A 25,098-nucleotide genomic window follows, 5' to 3' on the forward strand; every position below is an offset into this window, starting at 1 on the left:
TAACTTGACAAAGAAAAATATTTATATCATATTTTACTTTTCACCTCACTAGGTTGTGAACGTTTCTCAACAAATACCATTAGACCAAGTCAGAAACAATCTGGATGTATTTTATTGTTTGATGAATTTGAATGGCTAAATTAATGATCGATTTTGACGTCTGACATAATTACACATAGATCTAGGAACGGTGCGCTGTAGAGCACAGAGCTCCGCAAGTGTCTAGGTTCTGACAGTATGTCATATAATGTGAATAAACAGGACTCCAGCACAAGAACTATTGAATTAAAGAACATTGGAACTCTAGAATATGATACAACTTGACGGACAGTCAGAGACACAGAAAGACGGCGCAACAGTACAATGTAGCTAACCTAATGTGAAGTACCCACCATTCATATTAGATCACTTGATGGTATTATTTACTAGAGAGTCAGAGTGATAAAAAAGAGATCACATTTTAACCTGAAAAAATAATACAATTTGAAGACATTAATTTGTACCAACCCACCGTACCAATAATTAATACACTCACAAATCACAAGAAAGGTAAAAAATATATATACTTTTTGTACAGTTTCTCTGTTCACAGTTACATAAAGAGTTAATATATCCAAAAAAAATACAATATAAAAAATCTTAAAACTGTATTAACTGTAGCGGATCTTCAATCTCTACAATGTTTTCCCTCTGCTGGGCACTCGTCTCAGTGGAGTCTATATCCTCACCGTCACCTTAAACAATGTAAAAGTTATTTTCCATTACGCATTGTATTTCTTTCAGCAATTGTTTTCCTTTAACATTTTAATGGATTTCATGCCATGAATACCACCTCTAGGACAGAGACGTATGGAGGAGAGCTATGGGTACGCACCAACAGGCACGGGGTGTATCTCAGCGTGGGTGGTGTGATGCCCGTTTGTCACAGGGGGGAGTCGAGGAACTGTCTCCCCGAAGACCTCTTCCTCAGAGTCCACCAGACTTATGACGTCTCCCCTGTCTTCCTCCATCCTCCTGGGGAAAAACCAACAGACATGTATGAAGGTGCAGCCCCTTAGCGGACTACAAATTGAAGCTTTAAAATTATAATGATGAACTCTGATTTATTGTGAGGTGTGGCACCGCAAGTCGAATTGTGGCAAACTCACCCAAAGCCATTTCCTGAAAAAAATAAAAAGTGACGAGAAGGACATTGAGATCAGGGTGGTGGGCTTCAATAGTGAAAATGTTACACAATGTTGTCATTTTCATGCTTGTGGTAGCTACTTGTAGCTTAATACAGGTTGTGTGTGTGTGTGTGTCGAGCCCATACCAAGGCAGATCCGGTCGGAACTGCAGTACACCAGTTTAGCCGTGATGGCACCGGTGCCGACGACGAGCAGTGCGATGAAGAGGCCGACAATGGCCCCGGTGTAGGTGGATGAGGCTGCGGAGACAATTGAACGCAGAGATCACATGAGACGCTGTGAAGTTGGACCTGGGCGAGGCGGCAGGTTGATCCGCATTCCAGAGGAGGCCCCGCCCCCCGACACCTGCATCCCCGGGCTCCGTTCCAGAATGCGATCCCACTGGATTCAAGCACAACGGCTTCTGCTTCATCTCTGCTCTAGTCCCATTCAAAAGGCAAAAGGTTTATTTCCATAGGACTCCCCCAAATATTAAATAAACAAAAAACATAGGAGAACAAGTATTTATAGAAGCATCAAAAAAGAGGGAATTTGGAATTTCAAACCAGTGATAAAAGGAACCATATCGTATTAAAACATGTTTCATTTCAAGAGTTAGTGTAAAACGCATGATAATACAATGGATTTGAAGAACACACACACACACCCTTCACGGTCAGGTAGACCTCCAGCTCGCGGACTGCCAGGGGGTTCTCGCTTCGGCAGAAGTAGATGCCCTCATCCTCCTTACTCAAGTTGTAGATGGTCAGGCGGAGTTCTGGGCCTGACCCGACCACCGAGTACTTGGACCCGGGCTTGATCTCCACCTGCTCCACCCCCCTCCTCCAGGTGGTGTCGGCGGGTGGGACGGAGCTGGCCTCCGTGCAGATCAGAGTCACGTTCGTCTTCTCCAGGGCCGTGACCAGTGGGTTCCCCTCAGGGAATGGAAGCTCTGAAAATGAGGAAGAAAAGCAGGACGTGAACCCGTGGGATGAGGTCAGGAGGAGTTGCAAAAGAAGAAAACTGCGAATGAAAAGGATACATGCTGATCTTAACCTTTTTCCCCCAAGTCAGCCAGGAAAACATGCGTAGGTTTTGTCAGCGTTTGTACCAAATATTTAAAAAGGGTTTAGTCCTAATAAAGAGTTCTTCTCGAAGATAACAGGGCCGATTTAGGATAGGATATATACCCAAAGAGGAGGTTTGAGGTAATTTGATCTAGTTGTACACAACATTACCAACAGGATCCATTACGTTCATCTCACAATCACATCTTATGCATTTTCTTGCCTGGAGAAATCCTCATAATATTTTAGTGGAACATTTGGCTGCAAGACCACCTTGTTGTGTGAAATCAAACAGTACTGCAATAATAAAACCAAAACAACTCAAACCCGCCAACTCACTGAGATTCAGGAGACAGGACTTGTGTTCTTCCGGCCCCAGTGTCGGGTGCTCTGCGATGCACTTTAGTGTCTGGCCGTTGAACAGCAAGGTCCTGTTCAGGGTGACCACCAGGCTGTCGGCCTGGTCGGAGACGTAGAGGTGGTCTTTGGCCTGGGTGTCCGGCCCGTTGTGGATCTCAACCCAGCGTAGCATGGGCGTCGGGTACGCCCCAGACCAGGTGCAGTTGAACTGGACCTCAGATGGGTCCGGGCCCAGCTCCCACATACAGTCAGGGTGCTGCGCCGGGGCATCTAGTCAGGACCAAAACAACAACAAAAGTCACATTAGGAGGCCCACATTGGGGAGGTTATAAACGCCTAACAAACTAATTGCTTAACAAAGCCTCATGTACCTAAGCAAACCGCTAGAACATCCATCTGTTGCACAGAGGAAGGTCATCATGAGGTCTAAGAATGTGCAAATGTATAACAATGTGAAGCAGAAGAAAATTATAAGAGAAATTCAACGAATAGGATATAAATCTCTAAATAAATGTTCAAGTCATTTTCTGTGATTTTGCCCACTGTTGCTACTAAGGTCAACTTCTATACGAAATAGTGGGTTTCCGAGCTCTTTGTTCAGGTTCATTAAGGACCTCTGTTTTAGAACCTCTGTGACTTTGTGAAAGTCTAACCCACTCACAGTAGACGAGGAGCTCGGTGCTGCAGTTGGTTCTGCGGGAGGTCAGGTTGCCCCGGGATTCACACCAGTACTCCCCCTGGTCACCTGGCTGGATGTCCGGGATGCGGAGGGCCAGCCAGGCCCCACGGCCTGACGCCAGCGTCGCATTGCTGGGGCCGGCCCCCCAGTGGCCCCAGGACAGAGTCCCAGAGGGCGGGGCGGATGAGCTGGAGCAGTTGAAGGACACGTTGAGGCCGCGGTACGCCACCAGCGTGCCGTTGGGGAGAGGGAACGTGGGAACAATGGACACGGACAACCTTTCCTCTGCACCTTGAAACCAGAGGATAGTTTCAGATGTTTACTGCACCTTTCTATTGCTTTAGGTAGAATCTAACACCGTTTATGATCCACGACACCTAACATTGCATCCAAGATGCAATTTTAGGTCATGAATGTTACCTAGCCCTAACCCTTGACTAATTTTGAGATAATCATGGCAATATATGACAACCAATTAACTATAGACAAAGTCACAGCACAAGGAAGGAAATGCCATGAATAATATCAAGACAAAAACCCACAGACTTACCAAGAACCTGTAAAGAAACAGTTTGGATCATGTTGTTTGGAGAGGTGGTGAGGCAGCTGTAGCTCCCCACACCATCCAGCAAAACCCCATGCAGAGAAATACTTCCGTTCTCCAAGACGACACACACCCCAGCCAGGGAGCCCTCCTCACTGAGGGGCGTTGGACGGAGCGGCTGTCTTCTCAGCACTGTTAGAATGTATTAAGATTGACTCATGTTCAATACAAACAAAGCGCGCGTGTGTGTGTGCACCTTGCATGGGGCTGGCCTGTGTATACGGTTGCTTCACGGTTAAGACTGGGACAGGAAGTGTGTGTGTGTGTGTGTGTGTGTGTGTGTGTGTGTGTGTGTGTGTGTGTGTGTGTGTGTGTGTGTGTGTGTGTGTGTGTTGGGGGGGGGGGGGGGGTACTTACCAATGACATGCAGTTCAACACTTGCCTGAGTTGGGTTGTCTTGAGACGTGGCCTTGCACAGGTAGCTACCATTAACCGGAATAAGTCCGTTGACATTGATACTTCCATTGCGCAGGATAAGGCACTGTCCAATTGCAAGAGACTCACCGTTGGTGTGTTCACCTGAAATCGGAGAGATGGAGAAATGCTGTTAGGATGTGTGTTATTATATACGAGTTGAGCGTATAATATGCAGGCCAATTGTCTCAAAACAGATTTTGACACTCACCCGAAATATACAAAATAAGTTGAAGGAAAGACGCAGCGATAACAACCCTCATGATCGCTTCCCTACATATCGAGAGTATTAAACAAAGAGTCGCTCTTCCAGTCTCTCGGGCAGGTCTACTAGCGCTCTATACTCAGTACACAAGCTGCATTTATCGTCTGCCCATTATCAAATAAAACCGCCACGCCAGGCTATACTACATACACACATTCGCACATTTTACATGTCGGTGGTGCTGGCTACAGTTCTCCATTAGTTATTTACCGAAGCACGTTATTCCGGAAACTTTGCGATACCAAACCACACCCTGGTTTCACCTGTTTAAAGGTACAGTAGGGCTCCCTTTCTGCCCTGCCTCCTTTTCTCTTTGCTGTCAATTGTCAAGTCGGCCACAGTGAACTCCAATAATCATGTAATTACTAGATTCAGAACTTTTCTAATTTTGCGAAGGTAGAAAATATCGCCTCAAAGTTGTAAAAACAAACCGCACATATAAATCAACGTGACGATGATTGATTTATATGCACTTTGCTGACTGCACGGCGCCCTCTTGTGGATGACGTAGGCACTGCTGGTTCTGACTGACAGAACAGAAGTGTGCTCAATTTAGGAACTGAACTTGGTTAAAAATGCCTGTCGATCTGAGTGAGTGGACCGGGCCCCTGGCATTGACCGAAGTGGAGGACACGCCTGGACAGGTCCTGGTGGTTAAATACGGCTCGGTTGAAATAGATGAGTTGGGAAAAGTGCTTACGCCAACCCAGGTTTGTTGTCATTAGCTTGCGAAGCTAACATGCTGCCTTGGCTCAAAAGTCCATGTGGAATTGAACCTATGCTTCCATGTAAACAACGTGGATTAAGTCAGAATGAGTAGCTGGGTATGCTATGCTGTCAGTGGCCCATGCTTTGTTTGGACACCATTAGTGATTAGAGAAGCTGCAGAAGCTTCCTCGAAATACCCATATCATAACGCATCAATATCGTTGTTATGTTTGGCTCCTGGTTGACGTAAAGGTGCAGAACCGACCGACTTCAATTGAGTGGGAAGGATGTGATGCCAGCAAGCTTTACACTCTGGCCCTGACCGACCCAGACGCACCGAGCAGAAGTGAACCGAAGTTCAGGTGACCTATTAGGACAATAAAAAAAAACAACTGCATTCGTAGGGACGTTGTGGATTGGAGTAGAATAAACAGCCAACGTGAAACACAATGTAAGCATAATTGACGTAAGCATAATTGACATAAAACTCCCTGGACACTAGCTACAAAAATGTGACTGGCACTGCCACCCATAATAAATCTGCAAAATAAACAAGAAAAATGTATGTGGCCTAGTGGCCTGGACTCGTAGGCCAGCCTGAGAATCTGGACAGGCTACTGCGTCTAATCGACACTGTGTCCATCTTCCCCACAGGGAGTGGCACCACTTTCTGGTGGTTAACATGAAGGGGAACGACGTGTCCAGCGGCTGCGTCATGTCTGACTACGTGGGCTCTGGCCCGCCCAAAGGCACAGGTAGGAACACACTGAGCTGTATGTTCACAGCCCATTGAATAGTTAGGCCTTTTGACAACCCATTCAACACACATTTTTTTCCACAATGTCCATCCATTGAATTTAGATGACCTTGCTAGCTTATAAGCAGCAATTTAAATTCAACACTGCTCATATACTCCTAAATAGAAAAAGTCTATTTCAAAAGTAAAGTGTTACCTATGAGGTTAGAATCTCAGCGAGCGCTGGTCTATTGACAGCAGACACGTTAGCACTGCAACATGTTCGGTCATTTCACACCAATGACACCGCAGCCGTCCACTCACATTACCCCGGCCTTTCCCCCCCCCCCCCCATCCATCCACCCACCACCACCACCAGGCCTCCACAGGTACCTCTGGCTGGTCTACGAGCAGTCCGGCCATCTGTCCTGCACGGAGCCATCACTGACCAACCGATGCGGAGACAACCGTGGAAAGTTCCGGCTGCAGAGCTTCAGGCAGAAGTACGGTCTCGCGGCCCCCGTGGCGGGCAGTTGCTACCAGGCAACCTGGGACGACTACGTGCCCAAGCTCTATGAACAGCTTGCAGGGAAGTAGCCTGGAGCCAGGCCAGCGACACCAATATGCAACCTCATCCAGCACTAGGGGTTCACTAGGAGAACCCCCATCCCATCAAGCAGTAGAACAACAATGTCCCCTCCCGAGGACAACGCCCTAGTTGAATGCCTTGTTTCTAAATGCTTACTAATTTCCACTGTTAAACACGCGGTTCGCAATAAATTTTGTTTCAGCACTACCATGGTGAGCTCCTTTTTGTGCAATGGTTAATTATCATAGACTAGATGTGAACTAATAGTACAGTTTGTATATTAATGGAAACCCAGGGTTAAAGTTACTATAACAAATATTATTTAATGATACTGCATACCATATCCACTACTGATTTTGTAGAGGAAGCCCCAAGTCTTGACTAACAGGAAATTCCCTTACCAATGGCTGGTTTTTCCTGTTTTTAAAATAACGCTTTCAGGTTGTGTTATTGCAGGGCTGCATCTGTGAACGCCCCTTGAACTCACTTTCAATAAGTAAAGGACAGGTGTGTTGAATCAACGCTTAATCAGCAGGTACCGGATGAACAGCGGACATTAACGGCTTATACATGCAGTAGCACGTGTTTAACCGCTAGAGGGAGACATCTAAAGCAAACCAACCTACAATTGGTGTTGGACTGGTTGTCTGTGTATTGGGATGGGATAAGAGTCCCGTTTTCTTCCAGTTCTCTGGATTTAAATCCTAATCCACAAAGAAAACCCAACTATCGGTGAGATGAGCACTTTATTTACAAATATAATTAAAATCTCCTGACAGTCATGCTTTCCTCTAACCTGGAAATGAAATTAAAGTGCATGCATTAATAAAGCATCATACTGGTTGGGCGTATAAGAAAAAACACAGCTTGAATTGGGGTTAAAGCAAGAATGAAAAAAAAAAAGATTTCACACTGAAGTTTCAAATTAAAATCCCATCAACAGATTACTTGACATCAATTTATATACAGGAATGTGAGAGGAGAAAAAGAAATCTTTAAAAATCGGATTTGCATAACATTTAAAATACGTTACGAAAATAAGTAAAAGCTCTCGATAAATCCTTCTATACACAAAATACATGTCCCCTCGCTCCCCCCCCCCCCCCCCCCCAACCCCCCCTGAAGCCCTTGTGCCTGCTGGGAGTTGGAGTTCACATGTAATATGACTCACATTGCAGCCAGTTCAGTGAAACTACAAAGAAACCCTTAGAAGTAGCATAGACCCAACCCCTCAGTGCCGCAGCCAGTAATCAGTAATCCACTCAAAAGGAAATCATATTTAGTAAAAATGTACCGACTCACAGACAATTGTACTTGTATCAAATTATTCAAACGTTATATAAAAAAATTGTGATGACTAAATACCAAATAAAAAGCATTTGAAGCAGCTCCAAACTGTTTGCAGTACGATTGGTCATTGCTTGAGATCAGGGTTGTGTTAATGTGTGTGCTCTTGCCTCTTCTTTCTTTGTACTGATTGAGACAAACCAAATAATGTTACCCTAACAAGAGTCACTGCTCAACAAGCCAGCATCACCTTCAGCCCTCCCTCCAGCTGTGGAAGTGTTTTCATTGCACAAGAAACAAAGAACACTGACAATGTTATCATTCTCCATTTTACAAAAGACATGACAACTACAATATTTCATCCAGCATTAGGTTGTCATCATGTATCGCCGCAAGGGGGCATACAGTTGTGTGTGTGTGTGTGTGTGTGTGTGTGTGTGTGTGTGTGTGTGTGTGTGTGTGTGTGTGTGTGTGTGTGTGTGTGTGTGTGTGTGTGTGTTTTCGGGCTCTAGAATCTGTGGTCGCCTCTCGCAGACCCGGCGGGACAGAGCCACGGGCTGGTCCTAGAGGCGCGTGGCGTGGACGTCTTCAGGACAAAGCGCCTCGCCGGGCTGGACGATGCGTCGGAGGAGGGTGGGGGCGGGTGTGTGGCGGATGTCGGCCTCATCTGTAGTCGTCTTTGGGGTACTCTAGGGCCCCCAGGTTCCCGAAGCCCAGCCGCAGGCTCTCCATGTCGAAGCTGTCCCCCTCCCTCTCCTGGCGCTCCAGCAGGTGCTTGATGCGGTCGGTCCGCTCCTTCTGAAGGGAAACCAGCTCCTCTTCAATCTGGGGTGGGGGGGGACCATCATGTTATGACGTCATCTACGCCCCTAACCCCTGCCTGTCTGGGGTAGTTTACAACACACTCTGGTGGGGAGAGAACCATCATGTTGATACGTTATCTATGCCCTAACCCCTGCCTGTCTGGTGTAGTTTACAGCACACTCTGGTGGGGAGAGAACCATCATGTTGATACGCTATCTATGCCCTACTATCCACCTGTCTGATGGAGTTTACACACTTCCTGAAGGCAACAACCCTGACGTCATCGAAGCACTCTCCAGGTGCAGACAAAGGAACATGAAACGCAATACGGTAATCTTAGAGAACGACTGAGCATGCCCAGAAAACTCCACCACCTTCTCTGACCAAGAACAGAGGAATACTGCTTCTAGAAGCATGACATCATCCTTATCTCAGGGCGCAGAGCCCAACGCCGCCAGCAGGTGGCGACAACACACCGTAGGTTGAGACACCACCACCGGGTCAATTGGACTCCTGAACGGGCTTCTTCTCTTTGTTGTCGTCTGTCTACTAGACTGCAGCGATGACGTCTTTGACTCAGAAAGCAACACTTGTGGAAATCTAATCTCATCACATTACGTGTTATTGCTCCGAAGGGAAGATGACTTAATGATGGCTAAAGTAGGATGTGTCCTGGCAAGTGTTTAATGTGCGCACATAGTTGTATAAGAGACCAACATTACACAACAAGTACGCCTACAATAGGAATATGATTTGATAATAGATCATGAGATCATTTATCAATACAAATGGGACACAAGGATCTTTACCATGATGGTTGGTACATTACATTTAAACAGAATTACCCTCTATTTCGTTGTGGACATTTAATCTCACCTCAGTTTTATGAGGCTGACTACTGATGAAATGAGACCACAATCATACACTTTACATTGTATTCATATATGCACCCAATCACATCTCAGGCAGTTGATGTACATAAATAAAGTCACCACTCAATGAGTGTGTCATTAACTACATGGTCCCCACACATGCGCACATGGATGTCATATAAATGTACTGTGAACATTAGCTGTCCAATGACGATTCGATAAGATGTACAGATACAAATGACATCTGCTCTCCAACGAAGAAAACATGCCAGTCTCACCACCACCTGCGGTGAGCGAACTGTGTGTATGTGTCTAAAATGGGGGTACACTACCCCTATGGGTACTTTGGAGTACTGCAAGGGGTAATCAGAAATTAAGAAGAAATAAATAAAAGCTAACCATATATTTTTTTCACCCAGAGCAAGTTTTAATTCTGAAAGCTAGACAATAGAAAATCGAGAAAAATGTGGTTGAAAGATATACCTGAAAACGAGGAAAAAGGAGAATCTGTGAAAAAGAAAGCGCTTCCAGAAACACCAAAATGTCCTCAGTTTCAGGAGGAATATACATTAATGGGATTCCCCTCTACATGCTCTGACCCTCCCCTGGCTTTGTGCTTCTTATGTGGGGAGAAATAAGCTGACAGTAGCATGAAGCACAGGCCCATGTTTCTCACTAAATTGTATTATCACAAGAGTATTTGCACCCTTTTAATTTTCATATTTACACTGCCAAATAGAACGCACATTTATGTCCATTTTATTTTTTATTCCTCCCAAAAATTGTATGTGTCGGTGAAGGGGGTACTACCAAGATATCTTAGAGGGGGTACACTAGTATAATCTTTTTGAGAACCACTGACCTAGGGGGTAGGAGACAAGTGGCTACAAAGTATAAAACTCCCAAAGGTTGTGAGTTCGATCACGTAGACCGATGTCCTCAGTGTGTGTGTAGGCCTCCTTGAGAAAGATGCCCCCTGACCCCTGCCTTCTCCTTAATGACCTGGATCTGAATGCTTTTGGTAAAAACATACCTCCATCCTCCCTCCCATCCACCCATCCCCCTCCTCCATGTCTCCCTCCCTCCCTCCCTCCCCTCTCCCATTCATACCTGCCTCCCATCCCTCTGGTCCAGCCCACTAGCCCCCCCAGCCCCCTGCCCCGCCCTCCAGACGCTCACCTTTTGTTCCAGGTGAGCGCGGCGCAGCGACACCTTCTGCTCCAGCTTCTGCTGCTCGCGGTCGTGCTGCGCCTCCGTCTGCATCTTGATCTTGCTCTGGTAGGCGTTGAGCAGCTCCATCTCCTGCTGCAGCTGCTGCCTCAGAGCCTGGCACTCCGCTTCCTGGGCCTCGTCCAGCCGCAGCTGGCGTGGGCCCAACCGGCCAAACCACACGCACAGCGCACAGCGCACAGCGCACAGCGCACAACGCACAACGCACAGAGAGATGGAGGGATGGAGAGAGAGAGCGGAGAAGGATAAGGGAAGCCCAGTGGAAGAGTTTGGACAGACAAGATGGAGGACCAAGGGAGGGGGAGAAGAAATGGCGGGAAAGGGAAAGTCACAGCAGAGAGAAAGCGAGAGAGAGGTGGAGAGAGAGAGAAAGAGAATGGGAGAGAGAGAGAGAGAGAGAGCGAGAGAGAGAGAGAATGGGAGAGAGAGAGTGGGACAGAGAGATATAGATGGAGATAGAGAAAGAGAGGACACACAAGAAACCAAAAACAAACCAAGATTGAGCAACAATTGGAATCCCTATCACTCATTTCTAAAATAAAATTTAGCTCAGGGACTTTTTGACAGAATAAAAATAAATAAATCGAACTGATATACACACAGTGATGAAACAATGATGTTGTTTCTTTGTTTAGCGCCATGTTCATATATTCATGAACCCCTCCATAAAAAATGCGGGCATGCAACAAAACACTAGGGCCAGAACACACGCCTTTCAAAGTCTACCCCCACCGCCACCACAACCCTCATACCACCAACCCACCCCCGCCACCACCCTGGGCCAGCTCACCGCCTGCGAGGCCATCATCTCGTTGATGCTCTGCTCGTACTGCTCGGCCAGGATGGCCAGCTTGCGCGTCTGCTCCTCCTTCAGGGCCTTCAGCACGGCCTTGTGCTCCGACTTGGGAGTGACCTCCATCTGGTGGTGGCGCAGCGCCTTGTACTGCTTGGTCTGCACCTTGCACGTGTCCTGGAACTGCTTCTTGATCTGCAACTCCAGGGACTGGAGGGGGCGAATCAGAGGGGGTCAACGTTTCAGAGATAATGAGGATTATGGAAACGAGCTGAATTAGATAGTGAGTGGTATCATCATGTTAGTTAGTGTTGTACTCGTGTTAATAAGTGTTATACTAGTTAGGGTTTTAGCTAGCACATGTTAGCTAGTGTAATACACATGTTAGTTAAAGTATGATCCCTGTACTACTCTAAAAGTAGAGTTGAATCAACGTTGAATCATCCATTGACACAACAAGCTACTTTATTACAGCCCTTCAGTGTCCTTCTATTCTGTCTCATATTTGTGACGCGTCATCAAAAAAGACAGAAGGTCGCACTGATCCATGTAAACATAGCAGTTAAGTTCCCTAAGCAGTGCTGTCTTCCAAGCATCCGGGTCCACGGCCTCTAGGACCAGCGTCAGACACTGCTGGAGGCCCGGTGTTCAGGCTGCAGTCGGCCCGGCGCGCGCCCCGCTCACCTTGAGGTTCTTGGGCTGCTGCCGGAGCTCCAGCACGTGCTTACGGTGGAGCTCGCGTTCCCGCCGGTTGTTGTACTCTATCTGGTTCTCCAGCTCAGTCTGGTGCTGCAGCCGGATCAGGTCCATGCGCAGCTTCTGCAGGGTCTTGAGCTGCCGCTGCTCCAGCTCCTGGGTGGACTCGTCGTGGCGGATCAGCATGGCGTGCTCCATCTCCTTCTGGGTCTTCTTCTTGTTGAGCTCCTGAATGGACGGGGGAGGAGGTAACGCTGATCAGGATGGGGAAAATGATTTTGTTTTGTCCACAGCAACTATATGTTGCTGTAAATGACATGCCATACATACATATTACTTTGTTTTTTCTACTTTTCATTTCCTATCATTCTTTTTGTACATCTGCACATTTTGTCTATATTAGCATTTCTTTACCAACTCTTGTGTCTTATATTTGTATGCAGCGCCCATATTGACCACCACCAATGAATTGTCTCTAAACAGCATGCGATTACTGATACTTATAAACTCAATTGATAAAAAAATTCCATATACTATATTATAATATATGATATATATTCACAATAACTATCAGATACCGATACAAAGCTTTAGGGATATTGTCGAAAACCTCATTAAAATTTCTGGCCGATTGCGCAACAGAACCCTTTTGTTAAATTTCCTTGTATTTCACACAAGGAGATTTGCAGATTATTGCGTTTCCGCCTTGCTTATTCGCTAATATGCTTACATTCCTCTTTACCCAAGTAAACACCTTACAATAGGGTATGCAGCAAACTCTGTGAGAAAAACTTCAATTTGTTTTTGCCAACTTCTATTTGGCTGCAGTTAACTGTTCCACTGTCCATCCATCCATCCATCCATCCATCCCTCCATCCCTCCATCCACCCACCCATCCATCCATCCATCCATCCACCCATGTATGTCTCGTGACAAAACATCACTATTGTGTGAGACGCCGCCCCCCCCCCCCCCCACCTCGCGGATCTGCTCCTGCTCAAAGTCGTGCCTCTTCTGCATGACCTTGCGCTTGAACGTGCGGCAGTTCCTCTCGTAGAAGACCCTCTGCTGGCCCAGGAGCAACGCCTCCTCCTCCGCCTGGGAGTGCTGCATGTTCTCCTTGTGCTTGGACAGGCGCTCCTGCTTCTCCTTCTTGGGTGTGCTGTGGTCCTCGTTCATCTCCTGGTGGGACAGCGTGTGGGGTGGGTGTGAGGTGAAGGGGGTGGGGGTCGGGGGTTGAGGTCGCAGGTCGGGGCGGAGACAAGGTTGGAGAGACGAGGAGAGAAGCTTGGGTTCAGGATGTTTTGTTAAGCTTTAGACTTGAAGTTAAATGAAACACGAAGCGAAAACGGGCATGTTCGTTCTACCGCTGCATTCTACTGGTCAACGATACAATGTTAAGGATAACGTCGGTATTTGATATCTGCAAATATTTGGGGTCTGTAAAATATGGATAACGTCCTGCTCTGTGTTTATTTCAAGCCAAACAGTTGAAGTCTTGCTGAGATTGTGAGGGATAAGGTAAGGTAAGGCGAGTGTAATTTGGTTTGTTAAAAGACAACAGATTACAACAAAGCCTAGACTAAGACTCAAACTCAGATCAAACCTGATTGACTGATCTGAAAGAACATCGCTATCAAGAACGTTGGCATGGAGTCTATCTGGTAATTTATGCAGATTATTTGTTCGAAATGTTGCTAAATCACTGTCACTAAATGATGACTAGTTCAACCTCCCATGCACATCGGTGTGTCAGCAAAAAACACTCTGTTATGTACAGCCTCAATAAAAACTCTACACTGTAATGGTATGTTACGGTTTTGTAGAGATTGTGACTTGATTCTTGACGTTGCTGAAACGGAATTAATTTAAACTTTTTTGATGCGTCTCTTGTGTGGTCGCCAGCCGTTTATATCATGACCTGATTAGAAGACTTCATATAGAGTTGGGCCACTCCGTTCCCTCTCTCCCTCCCTCCCTCTTCCTATAAGAAATGTGTGAAAAATTCTCTCTTTTCCTTCAAGTAATGTGTTAAACATTCTCTTTTCCCAAAAGAGAACGGATAATGTCACTTTAGAAAATATTATATAAAAAAATAAAATATATAGTAGTATAGCATATAAAATTCCTTCTCTTCATCTTGTCCATAATTTGTCTTAGGTGCGTGACTGAACGTAAGCTAAACTAATATACTTAACATATAAGCCTGATCCCATCACTATGGGGAATCCTGATTGGTTGGAGAGAATCAGTCTTTGATTCTAATTGGCCGGGTCTCTGCCAGCCATAGATTATTTGATACCCTCATTTGAGTCTCATGTCAGCCCAAACGGTGCATCACACTCACACACCATTATCTGCAATCATTATCTGTACTGTTTCACATATACGCCCTGCGCCAATGTGTGCACGAGTGTGTTTTGCTATTAATGCGTCTGTATTAATTTCAATGTGTGTGCATTGCTGTTCCTGCGTTTGTGTTGCTGTCCATGTGTGTGTGTGTGTGTGTGTGTGTGTGTGTGTGTGTGTGTGTGTGTGTGTGTGTGTGTGTGTTGCTGTTCATGTGTAGCTGTTCACGTGTGTGTAGCTGTAGCTGTTCGTGTGTGTGTGTGTGTGTGTGTGTGTGTGTGTGTGTGTGTGTGTGTGTGTGTGTGTGTGTGTGTGTGTGTGTGTGTGTGTGTTGCTCTTTGTGTGTGTTTACATGCACATGTCTGTAGGTGCAGGGTGAGTAGGAAGGGTGAGTCAACAGAGGTTTCCAAAAACAGCGTGTGTTGGTGTGTGTGTGCCTGGAGGATGGCCTGTTGGAGCTCTGAACGGCACACGGGACTGTGTGTCACGAGCGACAGAGAAGGCGGAGATGCATGAGGAATGAGCTTGTGGAAGAACAACAAGAAGAGAGAAAGGCCAAACATGTGCGGACCTCCTTGATCTTCTCCTTGCAGAGCTTGTACTGTTTCTTTTGGGTGTCCAGGAAGGTGGTCAGCTCCTTCCTCTGCTGGGCCACGATCTGCTGCTGGAACTTCTTCTCATCCGCCAACGTTGTCTTCATCTGAGAGAGGAGCGACACACACACACACACACACACACACACACACAGACACCCATGGTGAGGGCTAGCTTAGAGTAGCCTAAATTGGCACGCTAACCAATGTAGACTAACTGAGAAGGCTAATACATACACCAAGGTTCACGCGTGATTATTTCATTCAAAGCCTCATATTAACTCTGAAGTAGTTGTAGTGTGTTGGAATGTATGTGAAACCAGCATCCTATGTTCAGATTAAGATAAGGTAATTATACAGTACACTCCCTTATATTTAAATAGCAACAGTTAACTTGTGATCCAAGCAACTCCTAAATATGTAGTAGTAGTAGTAGTTCTAGTGTAGTCATCTGTCCTGGCCACGTGTTGTGTGGATGGATGTTTGTGCATGTGAAGCCAGCAGGCGGTTCCCTTGAGCAGATTTTCTATCACTGGTTCCTTGTGCTGCATGCTTATCACGGAGATATGCAGTTTATTTTCAGCCCCTATGGCAGCAGTTCCCAACCTTGGGGTCGGGACCCGGTACGGGGTGGTGACTCATGTGGTATCGGGTCTTGAGAAAATAATAAATAACTCCTCTTATTTTTGTTTCATTGTTGCCGTGAAAAGTAACTCAAAACCTTAACATTCATTAAGCGAACTTGTTCAGAAAAAGGGGATTTGTTTAATTAATTCAAAATAGAACGGGCATTGACATTGGTGCCTGGTACCACTATCTTCAATAGCATATAGCGGTAGCTACCTCAATCTTGACTAGCACATAGCCTTAGCTACCTCTATCTTTACTAGCACAGAGTGGGAGATGCAGCTTTCTTCCGTAGCACATAGAGGTAGCTAGCACTAACTTCACTAGCACATAGTGGTAGCTACCACTAACTTCACTAGCATATATTGATAGCTACCACTCTCTTCACTAGCACTTCGTGGAAGGTACCACTATGTGTGCCAGGTGAGATTCGGTAGTGCAATCACCATTGCTATCATGAACTCATTTTTTAGTACCCTAGTTGGATAGACGCAGATGGCGACCCAAGGCTGCACGGTGTATATAACTGAAGCATGAACAAACCCTTCGCCCCATGCCAATGGAACAAGCCTCTGGCCTGGGACTCACTTATTGGGACAGGTGGGACTCACTTGTTCTCACTAACGCAGGACATATTGAATATTGACGTGAATGTGAATTTTCCATTAACTGGCTAACCTTCTCCTCTGTACGTTTGGTACCATATAACATTTATTTACGCCCAACCAGAGGAATTCTACACATCCGATCGCTTGTCTTCAGGATGTTATTGATTGGTCTGTTGGCTGGCTGTTCAGCTGCGATGGCCTTTACTCCTCCTGCACACTCTGGTCATTATCAGCCCCAAGCCTCCCCTCACCTCCTTCTCCGTGTGCACGATGTGTCGCTTTGCCAGCTTCTCCAGCTCGATGTAGGCGTTGTTGGCCTGGGTCTCCACCTCCTTCTGGAGTTTCAGCCGGTGCTCGTCCATCTCGGCCTTCAGCTTGTTCTCCAGGGCGATCAGCTGCTTCTGGTGCTGCCGTCGCATGCGCTTGTAGCCGGACATCTGCTCCCGCAGCTCGCTCTCCTGCTCATGTTCGTGGATCTGCTTGGTTACCTAGCGGTGGGGGTTACAGAACCAAGGGTTAGGGCGCAAAGGGTTAATGTTGGAGCATACACACCTCGATGATTGTGAGTGTTCGCCGTTGCCAGCGTTGACAATGTATTCCTGTGGAACTGAGCATTAAAGCCCAACCTGTGTTGATGCTACCCTGGGCTTCAGGTTCGTCACCTTGGTGCTGCGCTTTAAAGTTAAAACTATTTAAACTTTGACCTGCTTGGCGCTGGCCTCTCAAAGTCTCCAATCATAGAAAGGCTTTGTTTGCAACCGAAAAGCAATGTAATCTAAACCGGACAGCTTTCTTCATTTCTAAACCTAAGAACAAATTGAATGAGTAAAAACAACTGAATTCCCATATTGGGTGAATATATTCCCAATGTCCTGCATCATCATGGGTTGACCGCTTCAGACTGAAGAGGTGTGAGATGAAGACAAACTAGACCCGTCTGGACCCTGCCTACGATGGTTTTCCAGAAACAATGTTGCAAAGGATGACAGGATAACTGGCAATTTGGAGTTCTGTTGCCTTAAACTAAACAATTGAATTAATGTCTATAGGTTTGAACACACATGTCATATAGGTGCCGTGAACATAATTCCTGGGAAATTTAACTCATTATGGATTCCAACAAAAGCCTCACGACACACAAAACAACCATAGATCTCTCACTAACACACACACACACACACACACACACACACACACACACACACACACACACACACACACACACACACACACACACACACACACACCGCAATGACTAGCAGGTTCAATGCCACAACAAATAAACAATGAACAAATAAACTAAACTGAAATAATTAACTCTTGAAACATGCAATAGTTTTCCATTCCTTCTAAGAACCGGTTGCATATCAATCCCTCCGTATTGCCGCCGAGCTAAACGGTTGAGCTGTCACTCCAAACCTTTCCCCACAACAAACAAACAAACAAACAACAAAAGGGAGCAAAGGCGCCCTCACTCTGACCTGGGCGCAGAAGGGGTTCTCCACATCCAGGTAATACTCGCTCCTCATCTTCTCATAACTTCCCCCCGAGCTCTTTAGGCCAAACATGATGGCAACGTTAGCCCAGCGCGCCAGCATCCAGAGGCTGTGTGGTGCATCCTACGCCCGTCAGACCCCAGTCTGAGCTCTGATGCCACCCAAGACCCCCACCCCCCACCGTCATACAAGGATCCCCCCCTCCCCCCGCACCTTGCGCCCCCCTCTCTCTCTCTCTCTCCCAGTCCAACGACACCCTAACCGGTGCACACCCCGGGCAGTGGCGGTGGTGGCGGCAGAGGCAGGCGTGTGAACTGTGAATGAGGCTGTTGGGTCCACGGGCCAACGGGAGCACAGAGCCGCTCTTCAGTGGCGCCCGCGCTGAGAGGCGGGCAGCAGGTGGGTCACATGAATACCTCATTGAGAAGGAGTCCGCATCGTGGGGGGGGCAGGGGGTGGTGACTGGGAGGGGAGGGGGCCGGTGACTTTAGGGGGGGGGGGGGGGAGGATAGGTGGACTAGAGCCGTAATCTGCTGCTGAATCAATACCCCTACTGTAATAGCTTCTCCTAATCCCAGTCACTTGCCGCAAACAAAGCGCCAAGTCAGGTCATGTGATGGTTCCCTTTTTTCCCCCGCACAGGGCTCGTCGAACGGCGTCCTGATCCTCTTAATTTTTTTTTTGAAGGTTTTGAGTTTAGCGGGCTTCAATTCCTATTTCTTGTGGATACATTTTTTTTACAATTTTCTTTTTTGGAGACAGCGTTCAAAATGTTTGTTCCATGTGGTCATGTCTTCAGGCTTTGAGTAAGGAGCATAATATTCTATAAACACTCATATTGTGTGCCTGCTCTCTTCCTGTGGATGTAACAGTGAGCGATAGGGAGGTGGAGCTGATTGTCTCATCTCGCTTGTTCAGGAACTGAACCTTCTAGATACGCACACATATCTAGAAGGACACCTTGTGAACACTTGTATACTGGTTAGAATTGTGGTTTGTTTGCTATCACCTGGTGCTTAGATTAGGGCTTCAACCCTTGCCAATAATCAAATAAAAGGCCTCAACATGAGGTTATTGCATCAGATATATTTACGCTCTGCTGCTCCAGGACCAAGTGGAAAAAATATAAAAATGGCTGCATTGGGGTTCATTCCTTCATTGGTCTACACAGTGGACTTCACCATCCACTATCCTATCTTCATCGTGTCCTTTATGTTTCGATAATTTTCCTTTGAGACCCCCTAACTTCCCTTTGAATTGAATGTTAATTTTTTTTTTCCCTTCAGCTCTTTATTCACCGGACTCCCTAATCACCTCACAATAAAACAATGGAGGCTTAGAGTTATCTACGAGATACAGCATATACTGAAAAGAGAAAAAAGACACAATAAAAAACATGATCAAACTAATGGTCCCCATCTCTCTTCAAATCCCTTTTGTTTACACGTTGATCCTCCAATTCCCTGGTTTAACACTCTCTCTCTCTCTCTCTCTCTCTCTCTCTCTCTCTCTCTCTCTCTCTCTCTCTCTCTCTCTCTCTCTCTCTCTCTCTCTCTCTCTCTCTCTCTCTCTCTCTCTCTCTCTCTCTCTCTCTCTCTCTCTCTCTCTCAGCAGTGATGTCATCGCTTGGTCTCCTGTGAGGGGCACAGTATTTCTAACATTGACATTATATACAGATCATATAGAGGGTGGCCCACACACACTCACACACAAAGTCGCACACACATACAGAAGGACTTGAGAGCTACAGGGGTAGTGTTGCTTGGAAACACGTGTTAATTTGTATTTAGGCGTTTGCACACACACACACAACCATCACTCACATCTACATACACACACGCACCACATTTACTATTGCTGCCTGCTTACTAGTGCCGCAACCATGACAACAGACATGGGAATGGAGAGGGTGGGCGGGGAAACGGGTAGTAGTGAGAAAGACAAGGATGAGAAATCCACCAGCAAGCATCACAATGCAGAGTACAACCTGGAAATGGTGTGTGCGCATGCGTATGTGTGTGTGGGTGCGTGAGCGTGCACGTTTATGGACAGAGGAGGGAAGGGAATTAAGGGAGCAAGAAGAGTTATAGAGCGATGTGTAGCGTGTGAGAGAGAGAGATAAAGAGAGATGGAAAGAGAGAGATAGAGAGAATAAATGGGATAGATAGAGAGAGAGAATAAATGGGATAGAGTGAATAGAGAGAGAGAGAGAGAACGATAGAATGATAGATAGAACGATAGATAGATAGAACGATAGAACGATAGATAGATAGATAGAACGATAGATAGAGAGATAGAACAGATAAATGGATAATTGATATAGATAAATAAAGAACGACAATCAAAGAGAATGAAAGAATAACCAGGGAATGGAGAGTGGTGAAGGCTGTAGAAAAGGTAATAAGAAATTGAAACACATAACCAAGACTAAAAGGAGAGATGGGGGGCCTCGGGACTGTCTGACTGAAAGATACTCTGTCTCGATGAGCAAGCTCATCGAAACAATTTTAACCCCCGTACGTCTATGAGAAATGTTTGGAAAAGAGCCAAAGTGTCTTTCAGAGAAAAAGCAACAGTTCAGACGGACCTCCAGACCAATTCTGGCAACTCTGCATCCTCTTTATTGAGCTGCCTTTATTTGGTACTCATTTTGTTTCATTTGTTTTCATACAATGTTGCCCAGTTCTTTGAGATCTTCCAGTACACAAGCCAACTGAAACCATGGCAACCGCATCCTTTCGTAGAAGCGGTCTTTCATAACAAAACCAATGACATACAGTATTTCTCCTTGCTTCCTTCCTGAATGTTGTTGTACTTTTGCTGAAGATGGATTTCAATCAACCTCTCTTTGGATACATAGTTCCTTTCAATCCTCCCAGGTTGTTGTTATTCTCAATAAAGGTTCTGTTTGAGCTCACCAGTGAGGCTGACTTAATGGTGGCGAAGCGGCCTTGGCTCCTGTAGTTCTGTCCCTGGCTGCTCCGGTCTGAGGAAGACGACCTCTCCTGCCGTTGGTCCCTGTGGAGCGCTTCATCCCAGTGGTCCTGGCACACGCACACGCGCACACACACACACACACACACACATAAAGAAACAATATGTGTTTTGCACAAACTATAGTGACGGTTCTATTCTATGTGGGATAACTAGCGATACTACCAAGATGTACAGCTCATCATCTATTTGTCTCTTCTGTTTCTGTTCTCACATGTCAATCTGCCTCGTTCTAGACATGGCCCAAAATTCATAAAGACACAATGGCTGCCAGTTTTCAACATGCCACGGAAATTCATGCTCACTTCATAACCACAAAGAGTCGTCAAAGGACGAATTCGCCTGTCTTTTTACTTTTCTTCCTTCAAAAGATCCTCAAGGCATCAAGCGCCCTGTTTGACCTTTGTCTACAGGGATGGGTTGTGCCTGGGAGGGATGTTGGAGAGCATATGTGTGTGTGTGTGCATGTGTGTGTGTGTGTGTGTGTGTGTGTGTGTGTGTGTGTGCGCATGTGTGTGTGTGTGTGTGCATGTGTGTGTGTGTGTGCATGAGTGCGTGTGTGCTGGATGAACGAGCAACGCGGCACTGTGTGTGTCTGCAGACATGTGTCTTTGTTCTCCCGGCGTGAATGGCCTCGCTGAGGAAGCCGAGGCGATGCGGAGCCAGGAGTACGTCGATCCGTTTCCATGGTTTCAGCCCAGAGACAACAAGGTTGCATGTGTTCTTTAATACAGTCTGGAAAACCTGGAGGGCTTCTCCCCCTCTGTGTGGGCCTGTGTGTCGTTGTCTATTAATTGATGGCACAGTTATCACTCGGGGACAGCCTGTGTGTGTGCGTGACTGATGGAGAGCCAATCAACTGCGTTCTTGAATGCAGGGAAGCACATCTGGTGAAACACTACTGAGTTGTGAGAGCATCTGGGTGGTGGGGGGGCTTTGAGATTCAGAGCAGAGTGTTGGTGTGAGGGTCAGCATGTTTGAAATCAGGATGTTTACATTTAATTTCATATCTGAGGTTCACTCTTGTCTGTTTACCTCCAGACTTCCTGACAAAGGCAAAACCATTCACAAGTGGCCGGTTATTTATCTTTTTTAAGTCCAGGTGCGCGCATCGTTTATTCTTCTGGTTATTAATGTTCCAATTTGTGTTTCAAGCCACTGCACCATATATTGAACTCTTCATCTACAAATGATCAGCTGTTGGGCTCCTTGAGTTGTTTTCAGTGTTATCACTGTTGGGTGTGAGGCTTGACAGTGACCCAACCCATCACACCTTTTTCTCCCTGTCTCCTAGCTCCTAGCTCCCTTCTCCTATCTCCCTCGGCGCTACCTTCTTGGCTTGGGGCGAGGGGTCCAGTGTGACCCAACCCATCACACCTTTTTCTCCCTGTCTCCTAGCTCCTAGCTCCCTTCTCCTATCTCCCTCGGCGCTACCTTCTTGGCTTGGGGCGAGGGGTCCAGTGTGACCCAACCCATAACACCTTTTTCTCCCTGTCTCCTAGCTCCTAGCTCCCTTCTCCTATCTCCCTCGGCGCTACCTTCTTGGCTTGGGGCGAGGGGTCCAGTGTGCTGTCGTAGTCTTGGTGCAGCATCATGGTCATGTCAGGGCAGCTGTCCTCCAGCATCTCCTGCATGCTGTTGACGCTGCTGCTCTGGCTGCCCGTGCTGAGCGACGTGCTGGGGATGGAGTGGTTGCTCCCCAGGCTGTTCCTCTTGCAGCTCGCTGCCTCACTGTCCTGCAGCACGGGAGGCCGAAGGAAACAAGGAGAGGAAGGGAGAATTAGAGTCGAAAGGTGGCAAAGGGAGAGGAGGACAGAGAGTGTGTGTGTGTGTGTGTGTGTGTGTGTGTGTGTGTGTGTGTGTGTGTGTGTGTGTGTGTGTGTGTGTGTGTGTGTGTGTGTGTGTGTGTGTGTGTGTGTGTGTGTGCCCCCTGACATGAATGGTCTGAGATGTCTGCTAGCCTCATAACTGGTTGGGACCGATTTGGATTTGCAATGATCCACACATCCACACATCAGCCCCCTGTCTAGGCCACAGGGTCTCACCCCGGAGCCTGAAGGCACGGCTCTGAGATTGGGCCGGCAGGTTTAATGTCTCCATTCATTTGAAGGCCCTCACACATGTCCAACTCGGTAATTTGCATTCAAGCGTAATGTATGGCCTAATGTATGGTTGACTGTGCTATCCGCCGCAAAACCAACCAGTGTCTTCTGACACTGAGCGAATGTGGAGAGGAGGCTTGGACACATTTCTGAGATGTGTTCAAGCAGTCGCTCACAGGGACAGTGTGAAAGGGAAGACGTGTCCACCATGTCTCCATGGCTGTAACCCCGGACCAGGTCCGAGAGAGGACAGAGACCTATCAGGAACCACCAGAGTGCAAGGAGAGGGGCTGAGGTCTGGAGTGAACTCGACAAAATGCCACAAGAGGTTGACTGCAGGTTTTAACAGTCTAGTAGCGTCTTCAAGGGAAACCAGCAATGTGCAGTTAAGTGTTTTACGAGCAAAATCCAATTACATAAACATATTTTACCAGCGGCAAGTTATTTTCGCTGTTGGAGATGAAACTAGAAAGATAAAAAATCTTTTTTAGAAGTGGTGTCCCCCTGTAGTCCAGCTCATTAGCTCATCAACATGGAGCCTCACAGTAGTGTTGGAGCCTCACAGTATGACCTTTGCCCTCCTCCTCGTGTTCCTCCTGCTAACGCCTTACCTCCTCGTCCTCCTGGCTCTCCCCCATCAGGCCGATGTGCTTCTCCTGGTACAGGATCTTCTTCATCTTGCGGTACTGCAGGTTGTCCAGCTCTCGCACCGCATCCTTGGTGCGCTGGATCAGGTCCATAAGCACCCGTGCAGGCCGCTCCCGCCGCACAAAGTCATGCTGGGGAGAACAAGAGAGGGTCAGGGTGAGGGTGAGGGCCAGGGTTAAGGTCAGAAGGATGGTCAGGGTGAGGGTGAGGGCCAGGGTTAAGGTCAGAAGGATGGTCGGGGTGAGGGTGAGGGCCAGGGTTAAGGTCAGAAGGATGGTCGGGGTGAGGGTGAGGGCCAGGGTTAAGGTCAGAAGGATGGTCAGGGTGAGGGTGAGGGCCAGGGTTAAGGTCAGAAGGATGGTCGGGGTGAGGGTGAGGGCCAGGGTTAAGGTCAGAAGGATGGTCAGGGTGAGGGTGAGGGCCAGGGTTAAGGTCAGAAGGATGGTCGGGGTGAGGGTGAGGGCCAGGGTTAAGGTCAGAAGGATGGTCAGGGTGAGGGTGAGGGCCAGGGTTAAGGTCAGAAGGATGGTCAGGGTGAGGGTGAGGGCCAGGGTTAAGGTCAGAAGGATGGTCGGGGTGAGGGTGAGGGCCAGGGTCAGGGTCAGAAGGATGGTCGGGGTGAGGGTGAGGGCCAGGGTTAAGGTCAGAAGGATGGTCGGGGTGAGGGTGAGGGCCAGGGTTAAGGTCAGAAGGATGGTCAGGGTGAGGGTGAGGGCCAGGGTTAAGGTCAGAAGGATGGTCGGGGTGAGGGTGAGGGCCAGGGTCAGGGTCAGAAGGATGGTCGGGGTGAGGGTGAGGGTGAGGGCCAGGGTCAGGGTCAGAAGGATGGTCGGGGTGAGGGTGAGGGCCAGGGTCAAGGTCAGAAGGATGGTCGGGGTGAGGGTGAGGGCCAGGGTTAAGGTCAGAAGGATGGTCGGGGTGAGGGTGAGGGTGAGGGCCAGGGTCAGGGTCAGAAGGATGGTCGGGGTGAGGGTGAGGGCCAGGGTCAAGGTCAGAAGGATGGTCGGGGTGAGGGTGAGGGCCAGGGTCAAGGTCAGAAGGATGGTCGGGGTGAGGGTGAGGGCCAGGGTTAAGGTCAGAAGGATGGTCGGGGTGAGGGTGAGGGTGAGGGCCAGGGTCAGGGTCAGAAGGATGGTCGGGGTGAGGGTGAGGGCCAGGGTCAAGGTCAGAAGGATGGTCGGGGTGAGGGTGAGGGCCAGGGTCAGAAGGATGGTCAGGGTGAGGGTAAGGTTGACGGTTAGGGTCGGGTTCAAGGTCAGAGTGAGGGTCAGAGTGAGGGTCAGGGTAAGTGTCAGGGTTAGGGTCAGCCAGTGGTCAAGGTGCGATGGAAAAGGGATTTAACGGAGAGACAAAACTAAATGCAGAAATAGTGCTGAAGTGAAATGATCCTTCTTGGGATATTTCAAGTGCA

General features: G+C 47.5%; 3 protein-coding genes across 4 annotated transcripts in view; 1 reads left to right on the forward strand and 2 right to left on the reverse strand.

Annotated features, from left to right (window-relative positions):
- Nucleotides 1-89: 89 nt before the first annotated feature.
- On the reverse strand, nucleotides 90-4,777 carry vsig10 (V-set and immunoglobulin domain containing 10). The gene is made up of 10 exons (XM_079731776.1): nucleotides 4,502-4,777; nucleotides 4,234-4,395; nucleotides 3,823-4,008; nucleotides 3,255-3,563; nucleotides 2,573-2,863; nucleotides 1,834-2,118; nucleotides 1,313-1,426; nucleotides 1,149-1,161; nucleotides 875-1,014; nucleotides 90-734 (listed from the first exon to the last, which is right to left on the reverse strand). The coding sequence occupies exons 1-10, from the start codon at nucleotides 4,551-4,553 to the stop codon at nucleotides 640-642; spliced, it is 1,647 nt and encodes a 548-aa protein (XP_079587902.1). The 5' UTR covers nucleotides 4,554-4,777; the 3' UTR covers nucleotides 90-639.
- A 293-nt stretch (nucleotides 4,778-5,070) lies between these two features.
- On the forward strand, nucleotides 5,071-6,785 carry pebp1 (phosphatidylethanolamine binding protein 1). The gene is made up of 4 exons (XM_079731837.1): nucleotides 5,071-5,265; nucleotides 5,516-5,625; nucleotides 5,918-6,018; nucleotides 6,379-6,785. The coding sequence occupies exons 1-4, from the start codon at nucleotides 5,131-5,133 to the stop codon at nucleotides 6,594-6,596; spliced, it is 564 nt and encodes a 187-aa protein (XP_079587963.1). The 5' UTR covers nucleotides 5,071-5,130; the 3' UTR covers nucleotides 6,597-6,785.
- A 532-nt stretch (nucleotides 6,786-7,317) lies between these two features.
- The window catches only part of taok3a (TAO kinase 3a), a 52,975-nt gene continuing 35,194 nt past the window's right edge, over nucleotides 7,318-25,098 (reverse strand). The window contains exons 11-20 of one of the 2 annotated variants that reach the window (XM_079731733.1): nucleotides 23,651-23,818; nucleotides 22,476-22,673; nucleotides 20,862-20,987; nucleotides 16,699-16,935; nucleotides 15,191-15,319; nucleotides 13,249-13,452; nucleotides 12,259-12,498; nucleotides 11,572-11,784; nucleotides 10,731-10,913; nucleotides 7,318-8,700 (exon numbers count right to left, since the gene is read on the reverse strand). In XM_079731733.1, coding sequence (XP_079587859.1) covers nucleotides 8,539-8,700; nucleotides 10,731-10,913; nucleotides 11,572-11,784; nucleotides 12,259-12,498; nucleotides 13,249-13,452; nucleotides 15,191-15,319; nucleotides 16,699-16,935; nucleotides 20,862-20,987; nucleotides 22,476-22,673; nucleotides 23,651-23,818 — 1,860 coding nt within the window. In that variant the 3' untranslated portion in view covers nucleotides 7,318-8,538. Of the gene's footprint in view, nucleotides 8,701-10,730; nucleotides 10,914-11,571; nucleotides 11,785-12,258; nucleotides 12,499-13,248; nucleotides 13,453-15,190; nucleotides 15,320-16,698; nucleotides 16,936-20,861; nucleotides 20,988-22,267; nucleotides 22,293-22,475; nucleotides 22,674-23,650; nucleotides 23,819-25,098 lie in introns of those variants that run through there. The other variant, XM_079731734.1, reaches the window with a different exon arrangement.

The sequence above is a fragment of the Pollachius pollachius genome (genome assembly GCF_949987615.1).
Source record: "Pollachius pollachius genome assembly, chromosome: 1".
NCBI classification, from domain to species: domain Eukaryota; kingdom Metazoa; phylum Chordata; class Actinopteri; order Gadiformes; family Gadidae; genus Pollachius; species Pollachius pollachius.